This window comes from Echiichthys vipera (genome assembly GCF_963691815.1).
Source record: "Echiichthys vipera genome assembly, chromosome: 10".
Taxonomy (NCBI): domain Eukaryota; kingdom Metazoa; phylum Chordata; class Actinopteri; order Perciformes; family Trachinidae; genus Echiichthys; species Echiichthys vipera.
The window spans coordinates 27,155,439-27,182,087 of NC_139835.1; the positions used below are offsets into that span (position 1 = coordinate 27,155,439).

Here is a 26,649-nt window from a genome sequence, read left to right on the forward strand (position 1 = left end):
CATGTCCAATCAGGAACAAATCATGTAAAACTAAGTGCATCATTGTTTCCTGCTTCATCAACAGTCTATTCATTATTACCGCAAACAGCAGAATGTAGCCGATTGGGAAAGCAGCTATGACGTCCGGTATGAACCATGTCCTCAGGTAACTGAGTCGGATCCGCTTGATATCCAGAATCGCTTCCTGTAAAAGAAAACAGAGCAACAGATTGATGAAGCTGCACTTTGCGTGACACGGTCAGATGGATGATTTAACACTTGAACTGAACCAATATTTTTGGGAGTTTGTCCAGAATTAAAGCGGAGACAGTGGTGTCGAATGAGATTAGCAGAGGGCCCAAAGAAGATCCACATTAACATTAACGGTGTCGTTGAACTGCTGCTGAAGCGCAAACATGAATATTTAAAAACAGGCAGAAACCGACTGAGAATAAATCTGGCAAAAACCAGATGTTTGTGCAGAAAAACACCACAGATGTGCCATTTGTGATTGGCAAGATAGAGGTCACAAAGTATGAGCGGATGAAAACAAACAGGGATATAGTCTGCATAATACTTAATTGGAAATGTTATACTTCTCATTCATCCAATACATTATAATCCCCGTTATCAAATCAAACAGCAGTTGCCAATTTTTGTGTCCAGGAGCTGAGGGGGGAGATTTGTTAATCTAGCCTTTCGTGTACTGAGTAGATTACAGATGGAGCAGAGATGGATTGTATGTGCTTGTCTGCACAGGGATTATAGTCCTCCAGATTGTGTCTGAAAATAGAGCACAGCCACTCTAACCTCGCCGTCCTCTGCTATGATGCCCATACGAAAGTTCAGAGCCACATCAATCAGGAACAGCGTGTCTGAAAACACGTTAAATCCTTCCCATGCCAGCCCGCTGTTTCCGTCCAGAAAGGCTATCTCCATGGGAATCCCAATCAGGTTGAGAAATGTGATGGCCATCATGCACATGATGTAGTAACTCCTGCAGGAAAAGATCACACACAAAAACAAAACACGTGACTTCTGAGAGAGAGCCTTGGATCTTGTTTTTTCATGTTTGTAGTGGAAAGTCTCAGTTCATTTGCCAGGAGGACTAATTAAACAGTCGAGCTGCAGCCGGTAAGGGAAGCTGATATATGCACACTAAACACTGATACTGTAACTGCACATCTCCTCAGCCAGGGTTCGATTGCCAGGCTCAAATAACTCTGCTCTCTGATCCCCAGTTGTTTCATCCCATCTCTGTTTTCACTCCATCTGATCACCTTACAAACGAACAATAACAACACTGCATGGACGATGCAAATCCAGATGCTAAAAGAAGAAAAGATCAGCTATTGTTTTTACCTTTTAATCAACCTGAAACATCACAAAACTACAATTTCAAGAGTTTAATTTTCCTTTACTGACTATCAATTATGAACTATTTGTTTTGATTTAATGTTTACTAATGTTTCTCTTCACATTTTATTCTAATTTTATAATACTAGAACTAATTATTTGTTTTCATAGTTGCAAATACGAATCATTATCATAATCATTTTTTAATAATGATGCATTATTATAATTGGATGCATGTGTCGGACCCCAGGAAGAATAGTGACGGCATTTGCTGCAGCTAATGGGGATCATAATAAACTAAACAATTGCACTGATGACTAATGCTAATTGGTAATACGACATGCAAGTAATATGGAGTGGGGCTGCAACTAACCGCTTATTATGGATTCATTTATTCAACAGAAACAGAAACATTTTCCTATAACTCATAGTGATGTATTCACACTCATAAATCTAAAAATACTCAGTTTGCTGCAGGAAAACACACAAAGAAAAACAGCAAATCTGTCAAAATGAGAAGCTGGAACTAGAAAATGATCATTTAAAAATAGCTGCAGATTACTTTTCCATCAATCAACCCACTTCTCCTTTTCGCCCTCTAATACGGAGAAAAATAAATTAGATAAAACTTTATGAAGCAAAGAATCACATACACAGAAACCACATAACTTCTGAAGAGACTGTGAGACAAAAAGTGGAGGAGGAGGACTGGCCTGAATCTATCAAAAATATTAAATACCTCATGAGGCTGAATGGGTGGATGACAAAGACTCCGCTCTGCAGCTGCCGTACGCACTCCTTCTCCACGGCCATCTCGCTGCCGTACACGTACAGGGACTGCCTGTTCAGCTGCGGGAGAAGCAGGGCTCTCCATCCACAGGTGGCTTTGGTGCATCCTGCGGCGGGACCTTTTAGTTTCTCCATGTCCCGACTTCGGTGCCCTCGCTCTGATCAGCCGAACGCACAGGCCATCCTCCTCCTTCTGCTGCTTCTGCTGCTGTGTCTCTGGACAAGTGGAGTCTGACTCTACCAGCCCTGACCTCCCCTCTTGGTCACAAGGTAATTTTCCATCAACGCGACCAGCCTCAGGTTTTATTGAAGCTGTGTGGAGCGAGGCGAGTGGATACCAGCCCCTCTGCTCCCTCTCTCCCTCCCTCCCCTCTCTATCAGCCTCTCTCTATTTCTGCCCGCACCCCACCCCTCTACTTCTTTTCTTTTTCTCCCAGCTCATCAACTATTCAGTATCTGTGTCTCATCCCCACATGAATCAAGCCACGTCGAAAGGTCCAGCTCACATTAATACTGAGGACAATGGCATGTGTGTGTCTGTCTGTGTGTGTCTGTGTGTGTGCGTGCAAAGGGGATCACAACTATTGTCATGTGAACTCGACATCTGGCAGTGTGTGCACGGGGAAGTTCAGTTTGGGCGGTCTCTATAGCAGGGATGTAATTAAACACTGTACTTGTGTGTTACCTGATGCTGAACATATGCTCGCAGCTCTGAGCCAGCTATTGTTGTTGTTGTTTTTTGCACATTTCACTTTCAATAACAGAAGAAAACAGGAGCTGAAATATTTCAATTCAAGGATTACAGAGTAGAAGATTGGGATTTGATTCAACTGAACCAATTTTTATTTTTTTTACATGTTCTTGGAGGGTTTGGTCGAACTGCAGCAATGTTTGTATAATAAAAAATAGGAATGTAAATGATACAGGATGTAGCAGCAAGGTGGGATTAACTGAGGGGTCATGGCAGCGGGTAATGTGAATTACTGCCAGCTTAGTGCAAGACATGTGTCTAATACTAATACTAGAAGTGGGAAGAAAGAATACAACTTTTTTTACCATTCATTTTAAGTGTGACATCAATTCTTACGGCTTTTAGTTCAGCGTTTGAGGCCGGATCAAGAATCGGTGTCATGTGTGAGCCCTGTCCAGATGCAAACCGTCTCTTTCCTGATGTGTCTTCTGAAATTAGACCTCAGCTACGATAACGCGGTTTAGTTTCTTTTGATGACTGATTTTGCATCGTAGCTGATTGATGGATGACGCTTCAATGCGACTCAGTAAAAGTTTGGTTTGTTTCTCTGGAGCACTGCCTCCGATAGTTTCATGTGTTGGCACGTGACAAGTTCTCTCTTCCAACAACGGACTTATGTTGCCACGATGCCAGAACTTTAAACCTCGATACAATAAAAACAAAACCTCTTTTAATACCACAGGAAAAAAGAAAACAGTCCTTAGCAGTGCTGGCACTGAAAAAGTCACTGAACACATACAAACACACAGTGGCTCGGCTGGGAACCGGAGGGTCACCGGATCGAGTCCCTGTGTGGACCATGAATGGAGCGTGGACTGGTGGCTGGAGAGGTGCCAGTTCATCCCCTGGGCACTGCCGAGGTGCTGTTGAGCAAGGCACCGAACCCCCAACTGCTCGGGGCGCCGATCCATTGGCAGTCCCCTCGCTCTGACATCTCTCCATTAATTGCATGTGAATAGGACCATAGGTTTGTGCATGTGTGTGTATTTCGGGTCTGTGTGTGTGTAACGTGAATAATAACAGAGTGAAAAAATTGCGGGACTAATAAAGTAATTATTTTTCTTCTTCGTCTTCTTCGTTTTCTTCGTATTCTTCGTCTTCTTCTTCTTGATTTTCTTCCCTATTGTTCATTTGTGCAGTTTTAGGTTTAAAAATCTAATCGTACACCTGTTTTGTTTTTTTTAGGACTTCAATAATTTCAATGCTGTCAAATAACGTGTGGTATTAAAAAGTATGTACGTATCGATTCTTTTAACAACCCTACAAAGGACACGGTTTACTGTAACACACAGTACATGGGAGAATATTAATTTTCTGCAGAGCAAATACCGATCAGAGACAGAAAAGGGTGCTTACATTTCTTCTTTCCTGGACGCTGCTTTGAGCGCACAGGAAGAGGAGATGTCATCAGGACCTCACCTCTCCTCCTTCAGGGGGCAGATTTCTACAGGAAACACCAAAACAAAGACTTCAGATACAACTGAGAGTGAATTAACGCACAGCAAAGAGTGCAGCAGAGTGTGTTTGAAATGGGGGTGCATATCTATCACATTCACACAGCAGCGGTACAAATTAATAATATGCTTACTGGCTCATTTATCTAGCACACAGCTGGCCCTCAAACTAGAAGAAGTGACTCAATGCTTGTGCTTACGCGCTGCTTTGCTGTGCTGACGCACTATAAACCCAGTAGACGTGTGAAAACACATATCTTCAGTATTGTAGGACAGAAAATGAACATTTTTCATATTAAAAACAAATCCCAAGCCACAAGCCAAGTGTATATTCTTCCCACCAGCAACTTTATTTACAGCAAAGGATTTCATATCTGACAAAGTCCGCTGAAGAAAACAGGAGTAATTATGTGGTTTTTTAACTTTTTAAGTCATCTCATCTCATCTTCAGCCTCTTATCCGGGGTCGGGTCGCAGGGCCAACAGCTTTAGCAGGGGACCCCAAACTTCCCTTTCCCAGCCACATTAACCAGCTCTAACTGGGGGATCCCAAGGCATTCCCAGACCAGTGTGGAGATCTAATCTCTCCACCTGGTCCTGGGTCTTCCCCGAGGCCTCCTCCCAGCTGGACGTGCCTGGAACACCTCCCTAGGGAGGCGCCCAGGGTTCATCCTTACCAGATGATCCTGAACCACCTCAACTGGCTCCTTTCAACGCAAAGGAGCAGCGGCTCTACTCCGAGTTCCTCACGGATGCTGAACTTCTCCCCCTCTCTCTAAGGGAGACTCCAGCCCCCCTCCTGAGAAAACCCATTTCGGCCGCTTGTACCCGCGACCTCGTTCTTTCGATCCTGACCCAGCTTTCATGACCACAGGTGAGGGTAGGAACCAAGATTGACCGGTAGATCCAGAGCTTTGCTTTCCGGCTCAGCTCTCTTTTCGTCACAACGGTGCGGTAGAGCGACTGCAGCTCCGCCCCCGCTGCTCTGATTCTCCGGCCAAACTCACGCTTCATCGTCCCCTCACTCGTGAACATGATCCCGAGGTACTTGAACTCCTTCACTTGGGGTAAGGACTCATTCCTTACCTGGAGTAAGCCACCCACCGGTTTCCTGCTGAGTCATTTTTGGAGTCCTTTTTAAGTCATACTATTCCTTATTTTTTAATTGGCTATATAAAGTATAAGCGCTTGAACATGTACATATTTTTGACATTTTACAGGGATAAATGACACTGTAGTGCTGAAACAATGATGTACTTCTGGTTTCAGCTTCTTAAATGTGAGGATTTTATGCTTTTTTCTGTGTTATATCATTGTGAACTGAATTTTGTTGGGTTTTGGAGTGATGGTGAGATAAAATAAGCAAGTTATTTGTCATTTTTATTGTATATCTATGCTTTTTTACGTCTTTTTTAGATTATTTATATGACACTCTTTGATTTTTGTCACATTAATTCCCCAATAAAAATAAACAAATAATAAAAATAATAATGGTTAACCTAATATATTAATGAATACTGCAAATAATAGGTATTCAATTTAGATTAGGTTACAGCACTATCACCCTGATCTTATGTAATATCCAGTGGAAAAGTTATACAAGTGAACAATATTTGCTGTGTTTCTAAACCTTTTCAAAGCGTAATAAAAGATGAAAATAACAATAGTTTTGTGTTTTTGTTGTTACACTTAGGGGATTATGAAACACAGACACAACATCATATTTAAAGTATTTGTCCAGTGACTCAGACAGAAGTTAACGCACTGAAAACGATGACGCTGAACAGTTAAATAACACCAAAGTCACAGCAGCGACCGTCTCGTTCAGGAGCGACTCGGCCTCCTCGATCATGAGGATGATGAGGACGATGAAGAGGATGAAGATGGTGATCCCAGAATAATGGCGCAGTGGCAGCAACTTCATCATTTTCGAGCAGCAGATTGATTCATTTTTATTGTATCTTGTATTTAAGTTAACTTTCTAAGATCCAAGCTTCTTAAATGTGAATATTTTCTGGGTTCTTTCATAGACGATGATATTAAACTGCATATTTTTGAGTTGTGGACAAAACAAGACATTTGAGGACTAATCCAGAAATTAAACTATTATTATTAGTTGCAGCTTTTATTAGTAAGAGCCTGCTTTATTCTTTATTAACACTTTTACATATTTATGCTATAAAAACATAACTCTTTTCAGTGCATTGGCTACATTTTATATTGAAAAATGTAAATTCTACCAAATGTTTTGATACACAGAATTAAACATTTAAACCTAAATCTAATCTTATCCGTTTGTTTGTTTGTTTGTTAATTGTATTTATAGTGATACATATATATATATAGTTTTTATATTCATTATTAAAGTGTCATTTACACTTTATTATGTCTGCAGTTATTATTTGTTTAACTAAAATTATCTTGTGGAAATGTCTGCTTAAACTTTACCTAATTAACTAACTATTTTTGATTTAATTTACTTTAACTTAATTTAACTAACTGTTTAACTAATAACACTAGCTCGTTACTGTATGTAACATGTATAAAAACTATACCTAACCACCACTTTACGCTAATGTTATACAAACTAAGGTCACTTTTTTTCACTAGCTTAATTTTGTTTGATAATTACCATGTTCACCAATTTAAATACATTAATGTCAGATACATTAATGTTTTGCCTTTTATTTTTGTGGAATAAAAATAGAGAAATTAATAATATGTACATTGGACTGTTATTTACCCTGATTAGCATACTAGCTTACTATAGCTAGCTATTTTAGCATTGCTAATTTAGTTTTAGCGAGCGTTAAAGGTCAAAAATAAACTTTTACGCTCAACAGAAAACAACCATTTGTCCTAAGAAATGTCACATAATAAATTAACAAGCTTACTTAAGTTTGGCTCCAGTCTAAAATCATGAATGTATCTCAAATATCTGATCTTGTTGCTAGTTTCCGTCTCTTCCGGTTTCTTCCCGCCTTTTCCACGTTCCACTACATTTCCCAGAATGCTCCGCGGACGCTTGTAATCACGTGGGTTTGTATAAAAGGGGAACACGTGAGTCTCCTAGTATCTCTCTGAAGGTGAAGCTGTCATCGATCGTCTGCCTCCGGCCTCAATACAAGTAAGTTACATAACATCGGTTCTGTTTAATCCATCAGGTTCATTAAACGGCGCACTAACGTTTCTGTTAATGCATTTATCCGCCATGACACCTAACGGACGTTAATGTCATCTGTTAGCTAGTGTTAGCTAACTTTGTGTTAGCTTGTGTAAGCGTGATGCAGCGCCTCCAAACTGTTACTTAACGCTACTAAAACACAACACAGCTTAACACACGGTGGTTCTGTGCACTTTTACCCCCTACACACGTATTTAAGTGTTAAATTAAAATACTCGTGTCCTCTGCTTCGACCATGCTGCTGCAGCATCTAAGCTAGCGTTACATCAGTCCAGCCCCCTTCACTTAGATAACCAACGTTCATTTGATGTTATAATGAAACTGTTATGCATTTAAACTCTTAAATTCAATGTCAAACCACGTTTGCAACGTAAAGGCTAATAGTTTAACAAAACTTAAATCTATTATTCTTATCTTTTTGAATAATATCTTTTTAAACTTTATCTATTATGCTTCCTTATCTTGCTCTAGACTAATAGTCCTCACAATTAAGGCTTGGTTTTGAGTAGTATATACATTTTACAAAACTTAAATCTGTCATGCTGCTTTTTGAATAGGCTTTTTAATGATTTTTTGATGTCAAACCACTTGTGAATAAATTAAGTTTTTTAAAAAAAAATGCATTAAAATATAATCAAAACCGAGCCTTGTGATACGTGAGTATAAGTCTTTATGGTGCACAAGTGGTTTGACATAATTTAAGTAAAGGGTTTAAATGCATTTTTTTTGTTCTGAATATTGAATCAATGTTGAATATCAAACTGACTTAATACTGGTTTTAGATCCACTTTGATATTTTTAACAGGAGCCATTTTGACTTGTCAAAGTAGTTAAATCACAGGTGTTGGCCCTTTGCACCTCCTACTTTTCTTAAGTGGGTTGATCAGCTGAGATAATTACAGACATCTGTGAAAGGACAGCATTGTCTTTATATTTTACAAAATGGGATGCCAAGTAAAAAAAAAAGCACAAATCTCATTTAAAACTTGCTACGCTTGTTTTGTCTGCCATTTATAGCGTCTGTTTTTATTTTAGTCAATTCAGAAGATGTCTACTGTTTCTGCTGCTGGCATGGAGACTGCTCCCGCTGAGGAGAAGAAGCCACTGAAGCCATGCTGTGCTTGTCCAGAGACCAAGAAAGTCAGGGATGCCTGGTAAGTGGTACCTGCAGAGCTTGAAACGCTGTCTTGTTGCATGTGAGACTATTTAATGATGCCTCCCCATGTTTGTTTTTCCTCCAGCATCATCGAGAAGGGAGAGGAAAGCTGCACAGTCCTGATCGATGCACACAAGGATTGCATGAGGGCACTTGGCTTCAAGATTTAACTACATCAAGTTGTGTGCGTGTGGTAAGTATCAAATTTTATCTTTGGTCTCATCGGCTGGTTTGCAAGTCTAATTTCTCTTCTCTGGGTCATTTGTATCCGTCAGCTGTCACTGATTAGAGCTGAACGACCAGATGAGAGCACCAGCATTTTAATTAAGTAAAATCAGATTAATGTAAAACGGGTTTAAGTGTGCTCGCACCAGATAACTTATTAAAATGACTGTCATGTAGTCTGATTATCACACACCACAAAGGTCAGTAATTTTCTAGAGGTGGTAAAGCAGCATGGATAAATGGTGGTGTGGAAAAATTTGCTGCAGTGAAATCATTTTAAGTAGGAACAGTTCACCTTCAATTACCTCCCCTTGTATATTGTGACACTAATGAGATTTCCCCAGAGGCAACACTTGCAAAACATTAATCTGACCTCTGGTTTATGTAACAGTGGAAGACGGACAACGGCTGAATTCCAACTAAAACTTGCCCATGATGTGCAAAGTAAATAATCAGGTGGTAAATTTAAGATGCAATTTGTTTGCTTGTTCAAATATCATGTTTGCTTTGACCTCAAGGCAAGGCATGTTATTTATAAAGTACATCTCAGACAATTAAGTACTTTGTATAAATGTACAAACAGAAAATGATAAACAGAAAAGGCTGGTCCTGTTTTCAGTGGCTACGTACTAAATTAAAACTGCAAATGGAACCTGAACTCCTGCTGTGTTTACACTTGGCTGGCTTTTTTTTTTTTTATTAACAGACTTTTAGCTCTTTTCAAAAATAACGTCTTGCACACCTGTCCCTTTTAGTTTAAGCCAACCTGTGTATGTTTTATATGCAGTCAAGAGCATGCCCAACCTGTAGGTGGCAGTCTATAGAATAGCTCAAGCCACATTAGCCAATCAGATCCTGACAATTGCAAACGGCAAAGAATCACTTCTGCTCCTCGACATAATACAGCTGCTGTATTTGGGAATGCAAACAGTCAAATTATTTGCACCAACATACATGTGACTGCTACTCCGAATGCATCCATGATCTCCAAAGGAAAATGTAAACACGAGTCTCAACAAGGTTCAGGTGCAAGTTCTGGCGTGCATGTGCTGCTGGGACCAAAGTTTTTTTATAATCTCCCCTCTGGCTGGAGTTTTTAGAAGGAATCGTTTTAAAAGGAGACTTCTCCGTTTGCTTGTAAAAAAAAAAAAGGGTCCCGTTTTTAAAAATAAATGGATCCTTGGTTTGCGTCCCTGCACTGCTGCCAATGTACTCAGACAACCTCAGGCCAACCTGAATCGAGAGTCTGGTTTGTAAAAGAGCATTCACCCTCCATGAACCATGTGAATGCTCAATTTATTTAATGTAGATATTTGCAATAATTAAGCCATTTCTCCTACATATTCCTCTTGTTGGGACAATCTTTTTTGGCTGCTCAAACTGGAACATCGTTTACTAAAGATGATGATGGGAGGGTTGTGTGGTGAGGGAGGGGGGAGGAGCAAGTATCGTCTTCACTTGCATGACTACACATGAAACACGCCCGAAGCCAGTTCATGTTTCAGCGGCTCGATTAGCCATCTGCCGGCGCCTTCATGTTCACTTGCTCCTGAAATGGCAAATATATAATGAAATGGTTGTTTAATGATTTATCTCTGTAAATGCGTTCAGACCTCAGCCTTTGATCTGGGATCTTTATATTTTTGTAAAAACACTGAAGAGTATTAAGTGCAAGTCTTTGCTGTTCTCTAAATACTAATTCCTTTGCTTTGTCTCCTGCAGTGTGTTGCTGTGCAAGATGACCCCGGGTGTTCCCTCCTTCTTTCCCCCCTCCTTATTTATACCTCGACTGGAAAGGGAAATGTGACCGTACACTTCTACGATCGGATCTGATGGGTTGATTGTATTTCTGTGAAATGTTTTTTAAAATCTGCAGAATTTTGAGAAGTGTGAATATCTAAAATGCTGTCTGATGTATGTTGAATAAAAGTCCTATGCAATAAAACTAATTGTCCTATTTGACTGTAGATGAAATGCACTTCATGTGTTCTTCTTGAGCTTCTGCGTTGACGGTGCAGTTCCTCTCAGTGAGCGGACGCTTGCTGCAGTTGCTGTCGCTGGTATGCACTTGGGCTTAAAAATAACTTCTGCCCCTGTGAAGTCAATACTTGGCATATCTGCATTCTTCCTCTGTAGTGTCAGTGTAACTGAAGTGTGCCTGATAGTGGCCATGTATATTTGACACGTTCAAACCTGCTGGAAATGCTAAGCTGTAGTAGTTTTTAAAAGTGTTTGTGTACACCGTGATCTGAACCACACAGTTCATTGGGACTGCCAAGCCTCAAGCACCGCTCCACCATTTCTTAATTTAGACGAGCGTGCACATGCCACTAAAGCAATTCAAATCTGAAAACTGCAAACATTTTTCTCAGTTTGCCAGGTATTTGATAACTTGGTCACTGAGTATGGGGTAAAAACGACAGACGGATCTGCACCTCCAGAATTGTAATCAATTGAATCCTGGTTGCCCACCACTCTTAAGCAGGATGTCCAATCCTGCTCCTGGAAGGCCGCTGTCCTGCATGTTTAAGTTTCTCCCTGCTCAAACACTGTTTTTCAAACCTGTGACGAGCTTCAGCTGCTTGATAATGAGCACATTAGAATCAGATGTGTTGGTGCAGGGAGACTCTTAAAACCTGCAGGACAGCGGCCCTCCAGGAACAGGACTGGACACCCCTGAAGGGTTTAAAAACAGGTCTGACACCAGATATGTCATATGTTTAGTTTGCCTGTGTTCATTTTTATATTTATGAAGGCACTGTCAAATCAAGTCAAATTCCTTGCAATGAAAATTGCCTGGCAATAAACCTGATTCTGAGATATGAGCGCCCTTTTTGAAGCACATTTAATCAGTTTTTGTTGTGGTAACGCGTCTATTGTTTCAAAGCTTCCTGCAAAAACTGTTTGGTAAAATATGCTCAAAAGCTGTACACTGTAGCACCTTTCATAACATAAAATGGAGTTTATGGTGCTTTACGTAGAAACCAATCAAAAGCACTTAAACAGGAGACCCAAGGTGGCGACTGAAACAAGTTTTAGGACAGAAAAATCATCAGATCGGTGAATTTTTGCGCTGGAATGAAAGAAAACCATTGGATTTTGCACCAATACGATTGCAAAGTAGCTCACAAGGCTGCTTTCTGTGTTTGAGAACATTTAACACTGTACTTAGTGTATTACACTTTCAAACAAATCTATAAATAAACACTGAGGAAATAAAAAAATCCAATAAATAGCTAAATAAACATTCACCAATGCATTTTGAACTTTACTGGGCATTTTGCAATAATAACCACAACTTGTATGCACAATTCCCACTTTATATCATATGTTGTTTTTTATTTCTCTCAGCTCTGTCATTGTCACGCTTTCTTATTGTATTTTGCGCCTTATTTCCCTCTATATTTTTAATTGTTTTGATGTGTCTCCTCGCCTGGCCCATACATATCTACTTGTAAATGTTCAGTAATATGTTGTGTTATGTTAAAATAAATGTAAAGTATCAGTCAATTGCTAAACATTTAAATAAAGAATAAATACAAATATATTGCAATAGGACAACATTTCAAAATGAGCATTGCGTTCATATCGGAAAACACCGCGATACTGATACAGATATGATGTCCGTGATAGGCCGATATCCATACACTGGTGCGGCTCTACTTCCTATATTATTGTTGTTTATTTACTCGCTTTAAAAATACATTTTGGAAAAGCAGAAGAATTTGGACTGAGATTGAGCTGAGTCCCCCTGGCTCAGAGGAGAGGGGGACACTGTATGTGAGGCGGTGGAGGTGGCGGTGGCGGTGGCGTTTATACCTGAAATCCGACCTGCGCTGTCTTCTCACTTATATCACTGTTTCTAAATATGTACTGGCTGAGCTGCTCTCCTCGGAGTAAACTGGACTCACAGCGTGTGTGAAGGAAGAACTACGTTTTATAAATGTGTGTTACACTGAGTCTGTCTCATAGATTTTTATTATAGTCCCTGTCCTCCCACCCGTTTCCTGCCTCTCTCTCTCTCTCTCTCTCTCTCTCTCTCTCTCTCTCTCTCTCTCTCTCTCTCTCTGTTATGTTAAGTAGCAGGCCTGCTTTCTGTCCTCCACTCTTCCCTCCTTGGGTTTCAATTCCAAACATGGTTATCCTTCTAGGGCTGTATCAACGCCCACCCTCCCTTATCCCCTCTCCTCCAGCTGTTGGCTCCACAGTGCAGGCGGCCTGTGGCTGAGAGAAATAGACAGAGGAGCGTCAGTAAGAGAGACGACGGGAAGATTCAGAAGGGAACGACGGAGGAGAGAGAGAGAGAGAGAGAGAGGAAGGGACGCATAATGAGAGAAGAAGAAGAAACCCATTCCAGCTGTGTTTCTGTAACAAAGAGAGCCGTGAGAACTTCTGCTCATTGAAGAATTCCTCCGCTGCACGCCAAAGGGAACAAACATTTACTCCTGACATTCGTCCGTCACTATTAGCTGTTTATTTTTGATCAAACAAAACATCTATGTGTACGTGTTGACTGGACAGAAAAGGCACCAAAGTTCATTGGATAAGAAGCCTTTTGTTGTTGATTTTACTGTCTCTTTACTGTTTTGTGCGTCAGACGCCTCCCGGACAAACATGAGCGGCGAAAACTCGACTCTGCTGGACAGCTTGTTCTTTCCGCCTCTCTGCGATGGCTGGACCAACAACACAGAGGGAGCCATCTATCATTTGGGCAACACCATGCTGTTCCTGGGCTACATGGGGGGCAGCGGGGCCTACGGGTGCCTCTTCATCTTCGGCTTCCTGACTCCCGCCTTCACCTGCCTGACCCTGTGGGGCTGGATGACCATGTGCGGCCTGGACGTCTTCACCTGGAACCTCCTCGCGCTGCTGGCTTGCTTGGCTCAGATCTGCCACCTGCTTTACCGGCTGCACCAGGAGGGCATACGCAGCGAGGAGCTGAACGCCCTCTACCAGGCGGTGTACCTGCCGCTGGGCGTGCCCGTCCAGGTGTTCAAGGACATGGCAGCCGCCTTTGAGAACAAGGTGGTGGAGCTGAAGGCAGGAGAGACGTACGCTGTGGAGGGCAAGACGCCCATCGACCAGCTCTCCTTTCTGCTGTCTGGGAGGTGGGGAGTGTGTGTGTGTTTACATCTATACACCTGTACTACATAATGCAAACCACTACAGAAATGTCTCAACACACGTAGGAGTAAAAGCAGCAATGTAGAAATATTTTATTACACGTAAAGGTTTACATAAACCGCAATAACTTTTTTTAAATTTAAGCAACAAGCTTCAAACAGTTGCTCAGGGCGCACGTTTACAAATCTTTCCGTAGACCTCGGAGTTTTTGTGCGTCTTGTCGACTGTTTTTGAATCTTTTCATCGACCAAATCTGCAGTAAACACTCCACCTCCGCATCACACCAACGTGAACCTTTCGCCGCCATTGTTTTAAATGTCCGCGCATGGTCCCTCCTTCTTTTTTCTATGTCCGCTCCTAGGTGCGGTACGATTGCACTCACACTGGTCAAACGAACTCGACTTTACCCGTGAAACGCGCTTGGGCACGCTACGGACGGACAGTGTGAGTGCAACATCCAGCAGACACTAGCATAAATGACTCGTCATATACACCCGCCTTTTCAGGACATTTGCCAACACACTGCACGTCCAACTATTACGCAGCACTATGGTGGCTGCTTTAAACACGGAGAACACGTGGTTAACGTAGTGAACTCAAACAAAACCTCTTGGTTAGGGTTAGGGAAAGATCGTGGGACGTGAACACGACACAATCCTGTCTCTTGGGTGAAAGTCCTGTGATTCCACCACCCCGGCCTCTTGATTCTGGAGCACTTTCTTTGAGTGTCACACACGCTCAAGAGTGTTTTGCGCATCGGTATCAAATGCCAAGAGGCGTGACAAAATGGTGGTATTTGACACCCTGGGAAAAGAGATCGGCTGGTTTAAGGTCATTCAATGAGTGAACGTGAAATATTCACTCTCCTTTTAGGTCCGTTTTTGGTCTCCACCAACTACTGACGGGAATAACTGCTAAATGCAACTCACTTTTTAGGTACTAGGAACTGCCGTGATATCATCTTTAACGCGACACTTGCTGAATCCAGATGAACAGCTGCATTTTGTCAATTGTGCGGCGTAGTTTTGAGGGCTGCAATTTAAAAAGATCTCTCAGTGGAAAAACTTGAAGTTGCTATAAACGGTAGCGTGGCTTTTTAAAAACTGTTTGGTTTGTGCAGGATGTCACACGTCGCACTATAGTGACTGTTCTCGCTGACCAATCAGTGATTCGCAGTGTTTGAACTCCACCTTTGAGTTTCAGCTCAGCTCTTCGCGAACCTCCATCGGCGTGGCGCCAAAAACAGCACCAGGTCCTATCCGCTAACCTTTGCTAATGGAAAACCAAAACAGAGCAGGACTGTGTGCCGTTTGGTGCTGAGCAGGTGCAATTAAAGCTTTTTCTCGAAAACAGCTGCCTGCTGAAGCTGGAAATGATGTCAAATGATAAGAGAGTTGACATCAAAGAAAATTGAGGCTGTAAAACCAAAACAATGAGCACCTACTCATTTCTTTCATTGTTAATATAAAAATATTGATCACAAATCCACAGTACACTTCTACATCACCTTACTGTCAAACTTTACAGTATTGATTTTGCATTATGGCCCCTTTTAGAGTGTTTTTATGATATATTATTATATTATTATGAATGTTTAAGATGGTCACAGTTAAGTAAATCTTACCTACATACCTGTTTTACCGTTTTCTTCTTGTATTTTATTAATAAGGATTATGAGAAAGGGGTTCCTGTTGCACAGACAAGGCCCAGACATCTTTACTACAAGACACAACACAGACTTTTTGATTTCTTTGCCTCTTTTTTGTGGTCATTTTGCATCTTCTCCTGCTTGTTAAGCGTCTCTTAAGGCCACGGAGGTCCTCTGTTCAGTAATTCACTAATGTATTAGTCCGTTTATTAATGCAGGCTGCAAACAGACATTCCCATTCCAGTCTTTCACCCGGGGAACTGGTGTTCGTGTCCCGGGAGTACTGAACCTAAGCACAACCTCTTTTTAAATCCTAACCAATCGTCATCTTTTGTCACATGAGGGTAGTTTTTTTACCTGAACCTAACCGACACCTTCTGTTGCCTAAGAGTAACTTAACGTAGAACGTCATATTACGTAAGACACTATAAGAAGATCACTTTTCGTACGATATCCTACGAACCTGTCGATGAGAATACGCTGATTAATACGTCCCAATCAAACTAAAAGTGTCGCAAAAAAGTAGATTTACCTCTAAAGTTCAGCCAAAGATGCAATAACTGAATATTAAAACTTACCAAAGTGGGATCTATGTCAAGGCTGTTGTCGTTTACATTATTGTACATATGCTAATGTTATTGTGTTTTACATTTAAAGTAGGTTAACGGCGATTCTTTCTTATTTTCCCATTGTTTGGACTCAGCTTATAGTGTTTTGTTGCAGGTTTAAATGACAACAAAAGGCGTTCACTCATTTAAACCACACATATTATTCTGCATTTATTAGTTTAAATTCCTCCTCTCGTTGTCGTCGTTATAGAAATCTCCTGTTGGATTCTCATTTCGGACACTTTGATGCTGTTGGCAGCGTGTACGCGTCACAGGAAATGTGTCCTCTTCATCCAAACATCCTCAAAGTAGAGCTGCACTAGATTTCACAGTCCTGGAGCCTCCACAAGAGAAATGTTGTAAACAGAGTATTTTTGTCTGTGACTCACCGGTGTGCCGTCCCTCTGCACTCTAGCAGCTTAAATGATATCTTTGTACTTTGGGACAGGAGTGGACGCCGACCGCTCTTAATTGTTATTGTTTTATCCCGTCTAAGTAGCTCCACTTTACATTCGGCTGCTAATCTTGATAACAAAGGAGGATAATGTTTATTTTCTGGGGTAGACTTCCATTTCTCTCAGTAGGCGTCGGGTGAATGACATGAAGCAGATGGTTTTTGCGTTGAAATAAAGATAAAACAGAACTTTTAGAGGTAATCAAATGAAGGTTTAATGTTTTAGTGCGCTGGGTTATCTCACTCTGCGGAAGTTAGAAGTCTCTCTTTTCTAAATAAAGCTTCATTCGGACGGAGGAACGTCCCCATGTCTTAGGATTTCTGAAAGACTCCTGGCAGACGAAGAAACTTTTATTATTATCAATTTATCTGAAAGATGTTCAATGTTTGTGAAAGTGGTAGAAGAATAAAATCCTCTACCTTAGTAAAAGTAGAGATTACACAGTCGAAAATACTCCAGCACAAGTTAAAATCCTTGTTATAACACATAACAATAGTAATAAACAGCCTGAGCACAATATGTAATATACATTTCCACATACTATGTAATAAATTATTACATATTGCAGTGGGCGGCTACAAGGTGGTGTAGTGGTTAGCACTGTCGCCTCACAGCGAGAGGGTTCCTGGTTTGAATCCCGGCTGGGGCCCTTCTGTGTGGAGTTTGCATGTTCTCCCCGTGTCTGCGTGGGTTTTCTCCGGGTTCTCCGGTTTCCTCCCACAGTCCAAAGACGTGCAGGTGTTCGGTTCATTGATGACTCTAAATCACCCGTAGGTGTGAATGGTTGTCTGTCTCTGTTCGTCTCTATGTGCCCTGTGATAGACTGGCGTCCTGTCCAGGGTGGACCCCGCCTCACGCCCGATGTCAGCCGCAATCGGCTCCACCCCCCCCCCCCCCCGCGACCCCGACAGGGACAAGCGGTTGCAGATGAATGAATGAATGAATGATATTGCAGTGGTTATTACAAAGTGTGGGAGCTGAATGTTTTGAATAAGAAGCTTTTTAATAATGTTTTTGCGGAGAACTGTCAAAAAACCTTTGCATCAGTCAAAACACAGACAAAAATAAAAGCGTGAAGGATGAATTTGGCTTTATTTGGATTTGCTGGACGTGCCTGGAACACCTCCCTAGGGAGGCGCCCAGGGTTCATCCTTACCAGATGATCCTGAACCACCTCAACTGGCTCCTTTCAACGCAAAGGAGCAGCGGCTCTACTCCGAGTTCCTCACGGATGCTGAACTTCTCCCCCTCTCTCTAAGGGAGACTCCAGCCCTCCTCCTGAGAAAACCCACTTCGGCCAGTTGTACCTGCGACCTCGTTATGTTATGACAACAGTAATTTTAATTTCCACCAATTTCTAAGGAACTCTGCACTCGTCCGCGGCTGAGATATTCACACAAACATTTACATGCAAAGTGACCTCCAGCTCTCATTATCACTTCTTAATCCCCGTCTTTCTTCTTAAACCTTAAGTGTGTCTTACTCTCTCCTTTTATACTTTCTCTTGCAGGATCAATGTGTCTTTGGAGGGCCAGTTCCTGCATTACATCCACCGCCACCAGTTCCTCGACTCTCCGGAGTGGGAGTCTCTCAGACCAGACGAGGAGGGAAAGTTCCAGGTACACGCAGTTCAAATGTGTGGCAGTGAAATGTTGAATTAACGTGAAGTTGCTCGAAGGATTTGGAACATGAAACCAAGACGTGGAGATCAAGTTGTCCTTTGTTTGGGAGTCAGCTTCAGACTGATGAGATGAACAACGCCGTTTGTCTTCTTGTCTTTCACGTATCTTGTTGCTTTAGATCAGTTCGGTTAAAGTAGAAACAAGGCCAGGAGGTCATGTTAGACGTTTAAGGTTTTATCTTCAGGGCTGAAAAGGGTTTCAAACAGGAAGGCTGTGCTGGGTTACTAAAGGAGGTGTGCAAACAGAAATAGGATTGCTACTAAAATGTCAGAAAATAGTGAAAAATGGTGTATTTATGCATGTTGATATATTTTTTTATCAGACCAACAGCCAAATATATTTATTTACTATGAGAAAAACATAAAATCCTAACATCTGAGATCATGTTTGGCATTTTCGCTCAAAAGTTGCAGATTATTCTAAAGTCAATCGATGGATTTTTGCAGCTCTAAAGGAAAATGTCACCTGTTCGTTAAATAACCGACAAAGCAAGAGCCAACATGGTGATTAGCTTAGCTTAGCATATAAACTCAAAGCAGGGGAGACGATGTAACAACATATAACGCATATAACGACCCAAAGTGACCTTATTTGGGTGAGAGGATGTAGCTGGGGTGGAGCGCTAAACCTGTAGGCTATTGTCTCAATGGTGCTAAGCTAAGCTAAGCTAACCGCTAAAGAAGCAAACTTTTGCTGGCAGGTGAGTGGAGGAGCTCTGGATGCTGTCACCGTTCCCTGTGGTGACACTGGGCATGTTGAAAATAGAAAAGTTCCCCTTAAGTTATGAGCTAACCCAAGCGCTAGCTAGCTTGGTTAGCAAGGTGCAACTGAAGGCTGATCAAAATATTTTTAGGTGACCAAATGTTACAGTTAACTTTCATAGAGGGAAGGGCATCAAAGTCCTAAGATAGGAACATAGACAACACTCAAAATTCCTGTCACTGCCACGTCGACCTGTCAATCACAACAAAGCCATAAAAATATCCCCTGCTTTATCGCATATTTTACTCTAAATGGGACCATGATTCACAAAATCAACATCATGCTGTATTGAGGAAAACTTGACACTAGAGATTGAGACCATAAACTCACTAGTAAAATGTTTACTGAGGTAATAAATCAAGTGAGAAGTAGGATCATTTTCTCATTGACTTCTATACAAACAGACTTCTTCTTGGCGCCCCCTGCTGGACATAAGAGAGAAGGCACTCCACCACCGGCTTCCCTTCACTACGTCCGCTTCTTTTGTACAGTTTATGCTCCAAGTTTCTCTAATTGGTCCAAAAATCTTTAAGACTTGAATATTCAGCTGTTTTTGTTCGTACTCCCCAGGTGACCATGACCGCAGAGGAAGACTCCCGCTACATCTCGTGGCGTCGCCGTCGCCTCTATTTCCTGTTGTCAAAGGACCGCTACATCGCTCGTGTCTTCTCCGTCATGCTGGGCTACGACATCGCTGAGAAGCTCTACAACCTCAACAACAAGCTCTACATCAAGAGCGGCGTGCTGTTGGACATCCGCCTGCCCAGCCTCTACCACGTGCTGGTGCCTTCCTCGCAGGGCAGCGGAAGCGGTAGCGGCAGCGGTAGTGACGGCGGCATCGGCAAGGAGCAACAAGACCCGGCACCGGCCTACCAGATGTCCGATCCAGCCCAGTTTCAGGGACCAAGGATCCTGGATGAACCCCAGGGCCCTCAGCACGACCGCTACCAGCACCCCTGGGCGTCAGACCCCGAGCTGCCCACTGGTGAGGACTCCACCAGCCTGGTCCTGGAGGACTTTACTGATGTGGCGGGCTCCTTAATGGATTATGGCAGTGAGAGGGATTATTTGAGGTAGAGGGGCGGGGTGCTGGAGCTAACACACTGGGTCACCACTTAAGCTACATGTAAGTACCTCACCTGGGCGGAGAGTGGCGTGGAGGGGCGGTGTGTGCGCATGGGCGGCTTGCAGTGCACAATTCTTACTAACACGGCTTTAGAGTGAGGGGCTTAAATCAGCAAAGCATTCATATGAATATTTCTCCATTAGCAGTCCACTGATTTATGACAATTCGGCAAATAATATTTAAGGGCGCAATCACACTGTCCTTCCGCACCGGGCCAAAACAGGTTTTTCGGGTCAAGCCTAGTGCGTTTGACCAGTGTGAGTGCACCTGCTCCGCGCATAAATGCGGACAGCTGGCCGTCCACGGCCCGTCTGAGAGAGGTGGGCTTTTGTAGAGTGCGTTTGCACATGTATGAGCACGAGCACGAGGCCTACAACGGTTCTGACGTAATTTATGTGCGCCTGTTGGGACATAGAAAAAAGAAGGAGGGACCATGCGTGGACATTTAAAACAATGGCGGTGAAAGGTTCCCGTTGGTGTGATGCGGAGGTGGAGTGTTTTCTGCAGATTTGGTCGATGAAAAGATTCAAAAACAGTCGACAAGACGCACAAAAACTCTGAGGTCTACGGAAAGATTTGTCAACAAAGCGACGCATCGCGATGACGTCATCAATGCGTGTGACGTGTTACGGCGTGATGACGTATAGGCAGCAAGAAGCATTTGCACGAGGCCCAGGTAGTGAGAGTACAAACGGGCCTGGGCCCCGGGGGGGCAAGTACCCTAAAGCCCAGGGCGCGGTACAGAAGGACAGTGTGAGTGCGCCCTAAGTTGAAAAGTACATTTATTTGAGTACTTTTGTGAGTTATTCCATTTTGAGTATTTCCATTTCTGCTACATCTCAGAGGGAATACGTACATTTTACTCAATATTACATTACATATATTTTTAATTACAAAACATGTGATCAGTTAGAATAAAAACATGATGAATTTCATAGATTAAATTACAGAGTACATATATAAAGACAAAGTATTTGTATTAAAATTAAAATACTGCTCACTTGTTAATCGATAATGTTAATAATAATATTAATAAATAATAAATAAATAATATAACACTTAAAGTAATCATTTGCATAATTACTTATTTTACTTTCTTTAAGTACATTTAGCTGTAAATACTTTTACACAGGTATATTTTATAATGCAGGACATTGTCGTATTATATTATTATAAACAGCTAAGTACTGCAGAACCAGCTGCATTAGCTGAATGCTAATCAAGCAGTTATTGCAACACTTAAAGTAAAGTTGACCCACTGCACTTTGACATTTTTACTTCCACATTTATATGTTGATAAATATCAGATAAATGTGCAATATTTCCCTCTGAGGTGTAGTGAAATATAAGTATGAAGTAGCATATAACAGAAAAACTGTGTGTGTGTGTGTGTGTGTGTGTGTGTGTGTGTGTGTGTGTGTGTGTGTGTGTGTGTGTGTGTGTGTGTGTGTGTATGGCTGTGAGGTCGGCCAGCAGCAGCTGCGTTCTCTGATGAGGATTAGGAGCTTGGAAATTTAGGGGGTGTCCAAAAAAAAAAAAATGCAGGACCACAGTTTTAATCCAGTGTGCTCACCCTTTTGGCTGTCTGTGTGCTCATCTGTTCATTACCCCTAACCCCCCCGCCCGCCTTCCTAGCATCCCGAAAGCAGCTCTCGCCCAATCACAGGCGGAGGATCACATTTCATAGCTGGACGGTGGGGTTTGGGTTGCAGGGCGGCTGTGAAGCAGCAGGTCAAATCCATCACAGACCGTAGAAACGCAGGTTCAGCTCAGACGTAGAACTGACGATAAACTGAGACGTGAATCCAGACGTTTCCCAAGAACAATCTGGGATATAGGAAGGAAGGTCCACTCTTAAATATGTGGATGACCTGCCAAAATGTCAACTGTTACAATAAATAAAACACATGTAACAGCAAAAGAGCAAAGACACTGAGAAACAGACGTAAGTGACATTCGGCCGACGTTACAGAAGAGCCAAAACACAAAGCGACCATACATTGTGCTGAGTTTGTTTATTAAATTCAGTCTTTAATATTAAAATGTCATAAACACACGGGTGACAATAAACTTAAGGTAATGTAATACTCTATTTTGACATTTGTATAAAATGGAAAAAACCTCTTTTGGCCCCAAATAGTTGTTGTTTGGGTTAACAACTCTGGATGCGTTTACAATTTACGTGAAGCCTTTTGACCATAGAAAGAGGACATCAAGAGCTTTATTTTGAGATATATATAAAACTTATCATCAACCAAATGTCACTTACTCCCCTTTGTTTTCGCCCCCCCTTTCTACACTCACGAGGAGCAGATTTTTGCACATCATATCTGGTTTAATGAAGGTTTTGTTGATCCAATTGACAAAAAAGCAAAACAATTTAACCATTGAGAAAACAATAACAATTAAACTGTGACTCAAGCCTCAAAGTGAAACTTCTTTATTTTCCTATTTCCCATGTTTTAGTGTCCAACCCACTATACAACTTTTGAAATTGTTCCAGTATTAGGGCGCACTCACACTGTCCGTCCGTACTGTGCCCGTGCTTTAGGGTCCTTGTCCCCCCCTCCAGGCCCGTTTGTACTCACACTACCTGGGCCTCGGAGAATGCTTCTTGCTGCCTATACGTCATCACGCCGTAACACGTCACACGCATTGATGACGTCATGGCGATGCGTGGCTTTGTTTCCAGATCTTTCCATAGACCTCTGAGTTTTTGTGCGTCTTGTCGACTGTTTTTGAATATTTTCATCAACCAAATCTGCAGTAAACACTCCACCTCCGCATCACACCAACGTGAACCTTTCACCGCCATTGTTTGAAATGTCCGCGCATGGTCCCTCCTTCTTTTTTCTGTCCCAACAGGCGCACATAAAATGACGTCAGAACCGCCGTAGGCCTCGTGCTCGTTCACGTGCGCACGCTCATGCTCGTACATGTGCAAACGTGCTTTACAAAAGTCCACCTCTCCCAAACGGGCCGTGGCCGGCAAGTGTGCCGCAGCTAGGCGCGGTACGGTTGCACTCTCACTGGTCAAACGAACTAGACTTTACCCGTATAACCTGTTTGGGCACGGTACGGATGGACAGTGTGAGTGCGACCTATAGCGAGAGTGCTAAGCCCGTTCTCATTCCCAGGGCGTCAAATACTGCCATTTTGTCACGGCCCTCTGCGTTTGAAGTTAAAAGCCTCCCCCGCTAGATGCATATATCACCTGCTCTATGGGTCAAACTTTTCCCTCACCCTAACCGTGTGTGTGTCCTGACAAAACAGCTGTATGTGACAAGCTAGGGCTGAGGGTGAGGCAAAGCAATTCTTCAGGGCAATTCCGAACCCCTAACGTAGGTCCAGTAAAAGTGCTTGTTTTTGCTGCTGACAGGTTCAGAAGTGTCTCACAACATCATGGAAACGATCCTACAGAGAAATGAAACGTTTGTCTCTACCTTTTGCTTGTTCTTGTGGCATTTTCTGCTCAAATTATTTGATTAAATTGCAACTGGTTTGTTCCAGTGTTGTGTTGAATAAGTTTGTGGAAGAGAAACGACAAAATATTTGATCAGATGTGCCTTTCGTTTAGACGTGGGCTTAAAAGCGCAAAAAAGTAAAACCACGATGCAGAGTTAGAATTTTAATAACCCTTCATTGTTGTGTTTCTGTGTAAAGGGGTAAAAACGCAAAAGTGGGCTCTGATCTGCTCCTGCTTGCTCACGTCTCGTACGTGTTCACGTGCAGAGAACAGGTAAACAAGAACAAACATGTCAGTCGGACAGTCAAGTGTCCTGGGTGGAGCCGAGGCGGTGGGAGGCTGCAGACCGTGCTGCAGACCCCTGTCACACTGTACGGCGTCCTGCTTCTCCGCTAGGGAGAGAAGGAGAAGGAAGTTTATGTCTACGTATGCACAAGCTCTGGGTGGTGATGTGTGGCAGTGCTTCACAGCTCCACCTTTCCACCTGGCGTGCACACTACATCGAATTTCACACACTTTTCCGATACCGTCTGCACACAGTTGTTCCCCCAAAAGACGCTTGTCTAAGGGGAACGCCCACATGATCGTTCTTTAAAAGTTCTCCACCCACATGGACCCGGCTCAAGAAATGTCTGGGTCCACACGAAACCAGTGAAATCGGCTAAAAACGCTGTAGTGCACATGCCAGGCCTGGATGTGCTTCTGTAACTCCCACAGAAATACACCAACAACGGAGAAGAAGAGACAGGGAGACGCTGTTGTGTTGAATTATAATACAAATCTGGTGATTTCCCAAATCCTCCCCCATCCTAGAGAGAAATGTGTCGACTGTTTCTGGTGTTAGTGGAGACTTTTGCGCTGTTTTGGACTCTGATGCACCGATCACTCTGCAGTTAGTGTCCTCAACGAGCAGAGGGTGCTGCTATGAGCCCCTTCCCCGTCCCAAAGCACTCACAAACAGGCACTGTCTCGCTACTTTTTGTGACCTTCTTGGCAACCTTATTTATATAAAGCTACCTGCGACCAATTCAGCGACTTTTTCAGAGCATCAGGGAAAAATGAGAAATATGTGGTCGGCCTAATTCTTTCACATGCATGTGGCTCAGAGTACAGTTCAGTCTATGGGTCCGTGTCTCTTTCCACGCAGCAGCACTGTTGTTTTGTAACGCAGTAATCGCCCGAGGTGGGGGCGATGGCGTCATTGGTTAACAAAAGTATGCGGCTTCGGCGTCCGAACGACAACGCCAAGTGGGGAGTTCTCAAATTTTCCCACTCTGGGACCAGGTTACAAAAAATACCGTTCTTTAGGCTCCGATAAAAGCGTCCGCGTGTGAATGGTCCGCCTAACCGATACTAAAGATGTGCGGTTACAGGAAAACGCGCCCTTGCGTGGACGGGCCCTGAATGCGGGATAAAAAGTGAGAACGCAACGCCACTTTTTGCGTTTTCTTTCTGGATTGTCTCCGTCTAAACAACGCCTGAAGCCGCAGAAAACGGATCTATTGACTTCCCTCATGTTGTAGTGACACCGCAGCACGTCATGTTTTCACTGTGTGTCATGGTGTCACGCTGCCAGCAGAGTTTGTCGTGTGAGTGTCCCTAACCGAAGCTTTGATGTTGACCCTGCAGGAGGTGACAGTGACGGGGATCTACCGCCTCGATTCCAGAGGGGCAGAGCGCCGTTGGCTCCCACCGACACTCCCAAACTGTGAGGAACAGTCTCGCCTGGAACAACCCCATTATCTTCAGTATAGCAGTATGAATGAGTCACTGTCCCTCGTTACGACACCGTCTCGCTCCTAAAAACGTCTCTCGATTGACCCGCACATCCACCCTGACCTCGACCCTCCTACACGGACTTTGATTAGAAGTGTTTTTGTGATCGTGGACAAAACAGGTTTCCCTCTAATTGTAATCGATGCAGTTGTGTTGTATGACAGAGCGTTGTTCCGCAGCTGCTATCGGAGAGAAACATCTGTCCGATTAAAGACGGACACGATGACTAGCAGGTATCCAGCATTTAATAAACTGTCAACAATCATCTTAAAGGACAGAGGGACGGCCTTCAACTCACCAGCACGTGAAATGTCTGAAATGTTATTTTAAAGTAATAAAAATCCTGTGACACTGAAACAGATTCATTTGGTTTTCAAGTCACTTGTATTTGATGTTAAAAACTACAATTGTATCATTTGATTTGATGTTAAATTTGACTTTTGATGTGTTTTTATTGTTCACAACTCACCGTTAAACAGAGCATTACCTTTGTAACTTTACATTCATACTGAATCTGACTGGTTGAACAACTGCTTAAAGAAGAAGAAGAAGAAGAATTCCTTTATTAGTCCCGCGAATGGGGAAATTCAATTTTCACTCTATTATTTTTCATTACACACACACACACACACACACACACACACACACACACACACAACCAATGGAGAGATGTTAGAGCGAGGGGGCTGCCAGTGACAGGCGCCCCGAGCAGTTGGGGGTTCAGTGCCTTGCTCAACAGCACCTCAGCAGTGCCCATGATATGAACTGGCACCTCTCCAGCCACCAGTCCATGCTCCATTCATGGTCCACACAGGGATTTGAGCCAGCAACCCTCCGGTTCCCAGCCCAGTCACCTATGGACTGAGCTACTGCTGCCTCACTACAAGACAGTACAGTAAATTCTTAATCCTTTCAAGATCTGGAAAATATTTAATTCTGCATACTTCTCGAGAACTTTCCAGCGTAGGTTCAAACTTTAGATTTTCTCCATTTCACTTTGACGTTTCTTTGGGCATGTTTAGTTTATTAATCTGAATGCACCATGACAACCTTCATCTTTGCTCATATATTGAACGCCTGTTTGTTTTTTAAATACACCTGTGTAAACT

General features: G+C 42.7%; 3 protein-coding genes across 3 annotated transcripts in view; 2 read left to right on the forward strand and 1 right to left on the reverse strand.

The window, feature by feature from the left end:
• Positions 1 to 2,259, reverse strand: part of hcn5 (hyperpolarization activated cyclic nucleotide-gated potassium channel 5) — a gene marked incomplete at both ends in the record, with an annotated part of 13,206 nt that extends 10,947 nt beyond the window's left edge. The window contains 3 exons of the mRNA XM_083921086.1: positions 80 to 184; positions 790 to 976; positions 2,075 to 2,259. Coding sequence (XP_083777212.1) covers positions 80 to 184; positions 790 to 976; positions 2,075 to 2,259 — 477 coding nt within the window. The remainder of the gene's footprint in view (positions 1 to 79; positions 185 to 789; positions 977 to 2,074) is intronic.
• Positions 2,260 to 7,373: 5,114 nt separating this feature from the next.
• On the forward strand, positions 7,374 to 10,838 carry cox17 (cytochrome c oxidase copper chaperone COX17). Its single transcript, XM_083921336.1, has 4 exons — positions 7,374 to 7,455; positions 8,548 to 8,666; positions 8,754 to 8,861; positions 10,616 to 10,838. The coding sequence occupies exons 2-3, from the start codon at positions 8,560 to 8,562 to the stop codon at positions 8,836 to 8,838; spliced, it is 192 nt and encodes a 63-aa protein (XP_083777462.1). The 5' UTR covers positions 7,374 to 7,455; positions 8,548 to 8,559; the 3' UTR covers positions 8,839 to 8,861; positions 10,616 to 10,838.
• Positions 10,839 to 13,131: 2,293 nt separating this feature from the next.
• On the forward strand, positions 13,132 to 26,649 carry popdc2 (popeye domain cAMP effector 2). The gene is made up of 4 exons (XM_083922226.1): positions 13,132 to 14,001; positions 18,239 to 18,347; positions 19,743 to 20,298; positions 25,394 to 26,649. The coding sequence occupies exons 1-3, from the start codon at positions 13,508 to 13,510 to the stop codon at positions 20,247 to 20,249; spliced, it is 1,110 nt and encodes a 369-aa protein (XP_083778352.1). The 5' UTR covers positions 13,132 to 13,507; the 3' UTR covers positions 20,250 to 20,298; positions 25,394 to 26,649.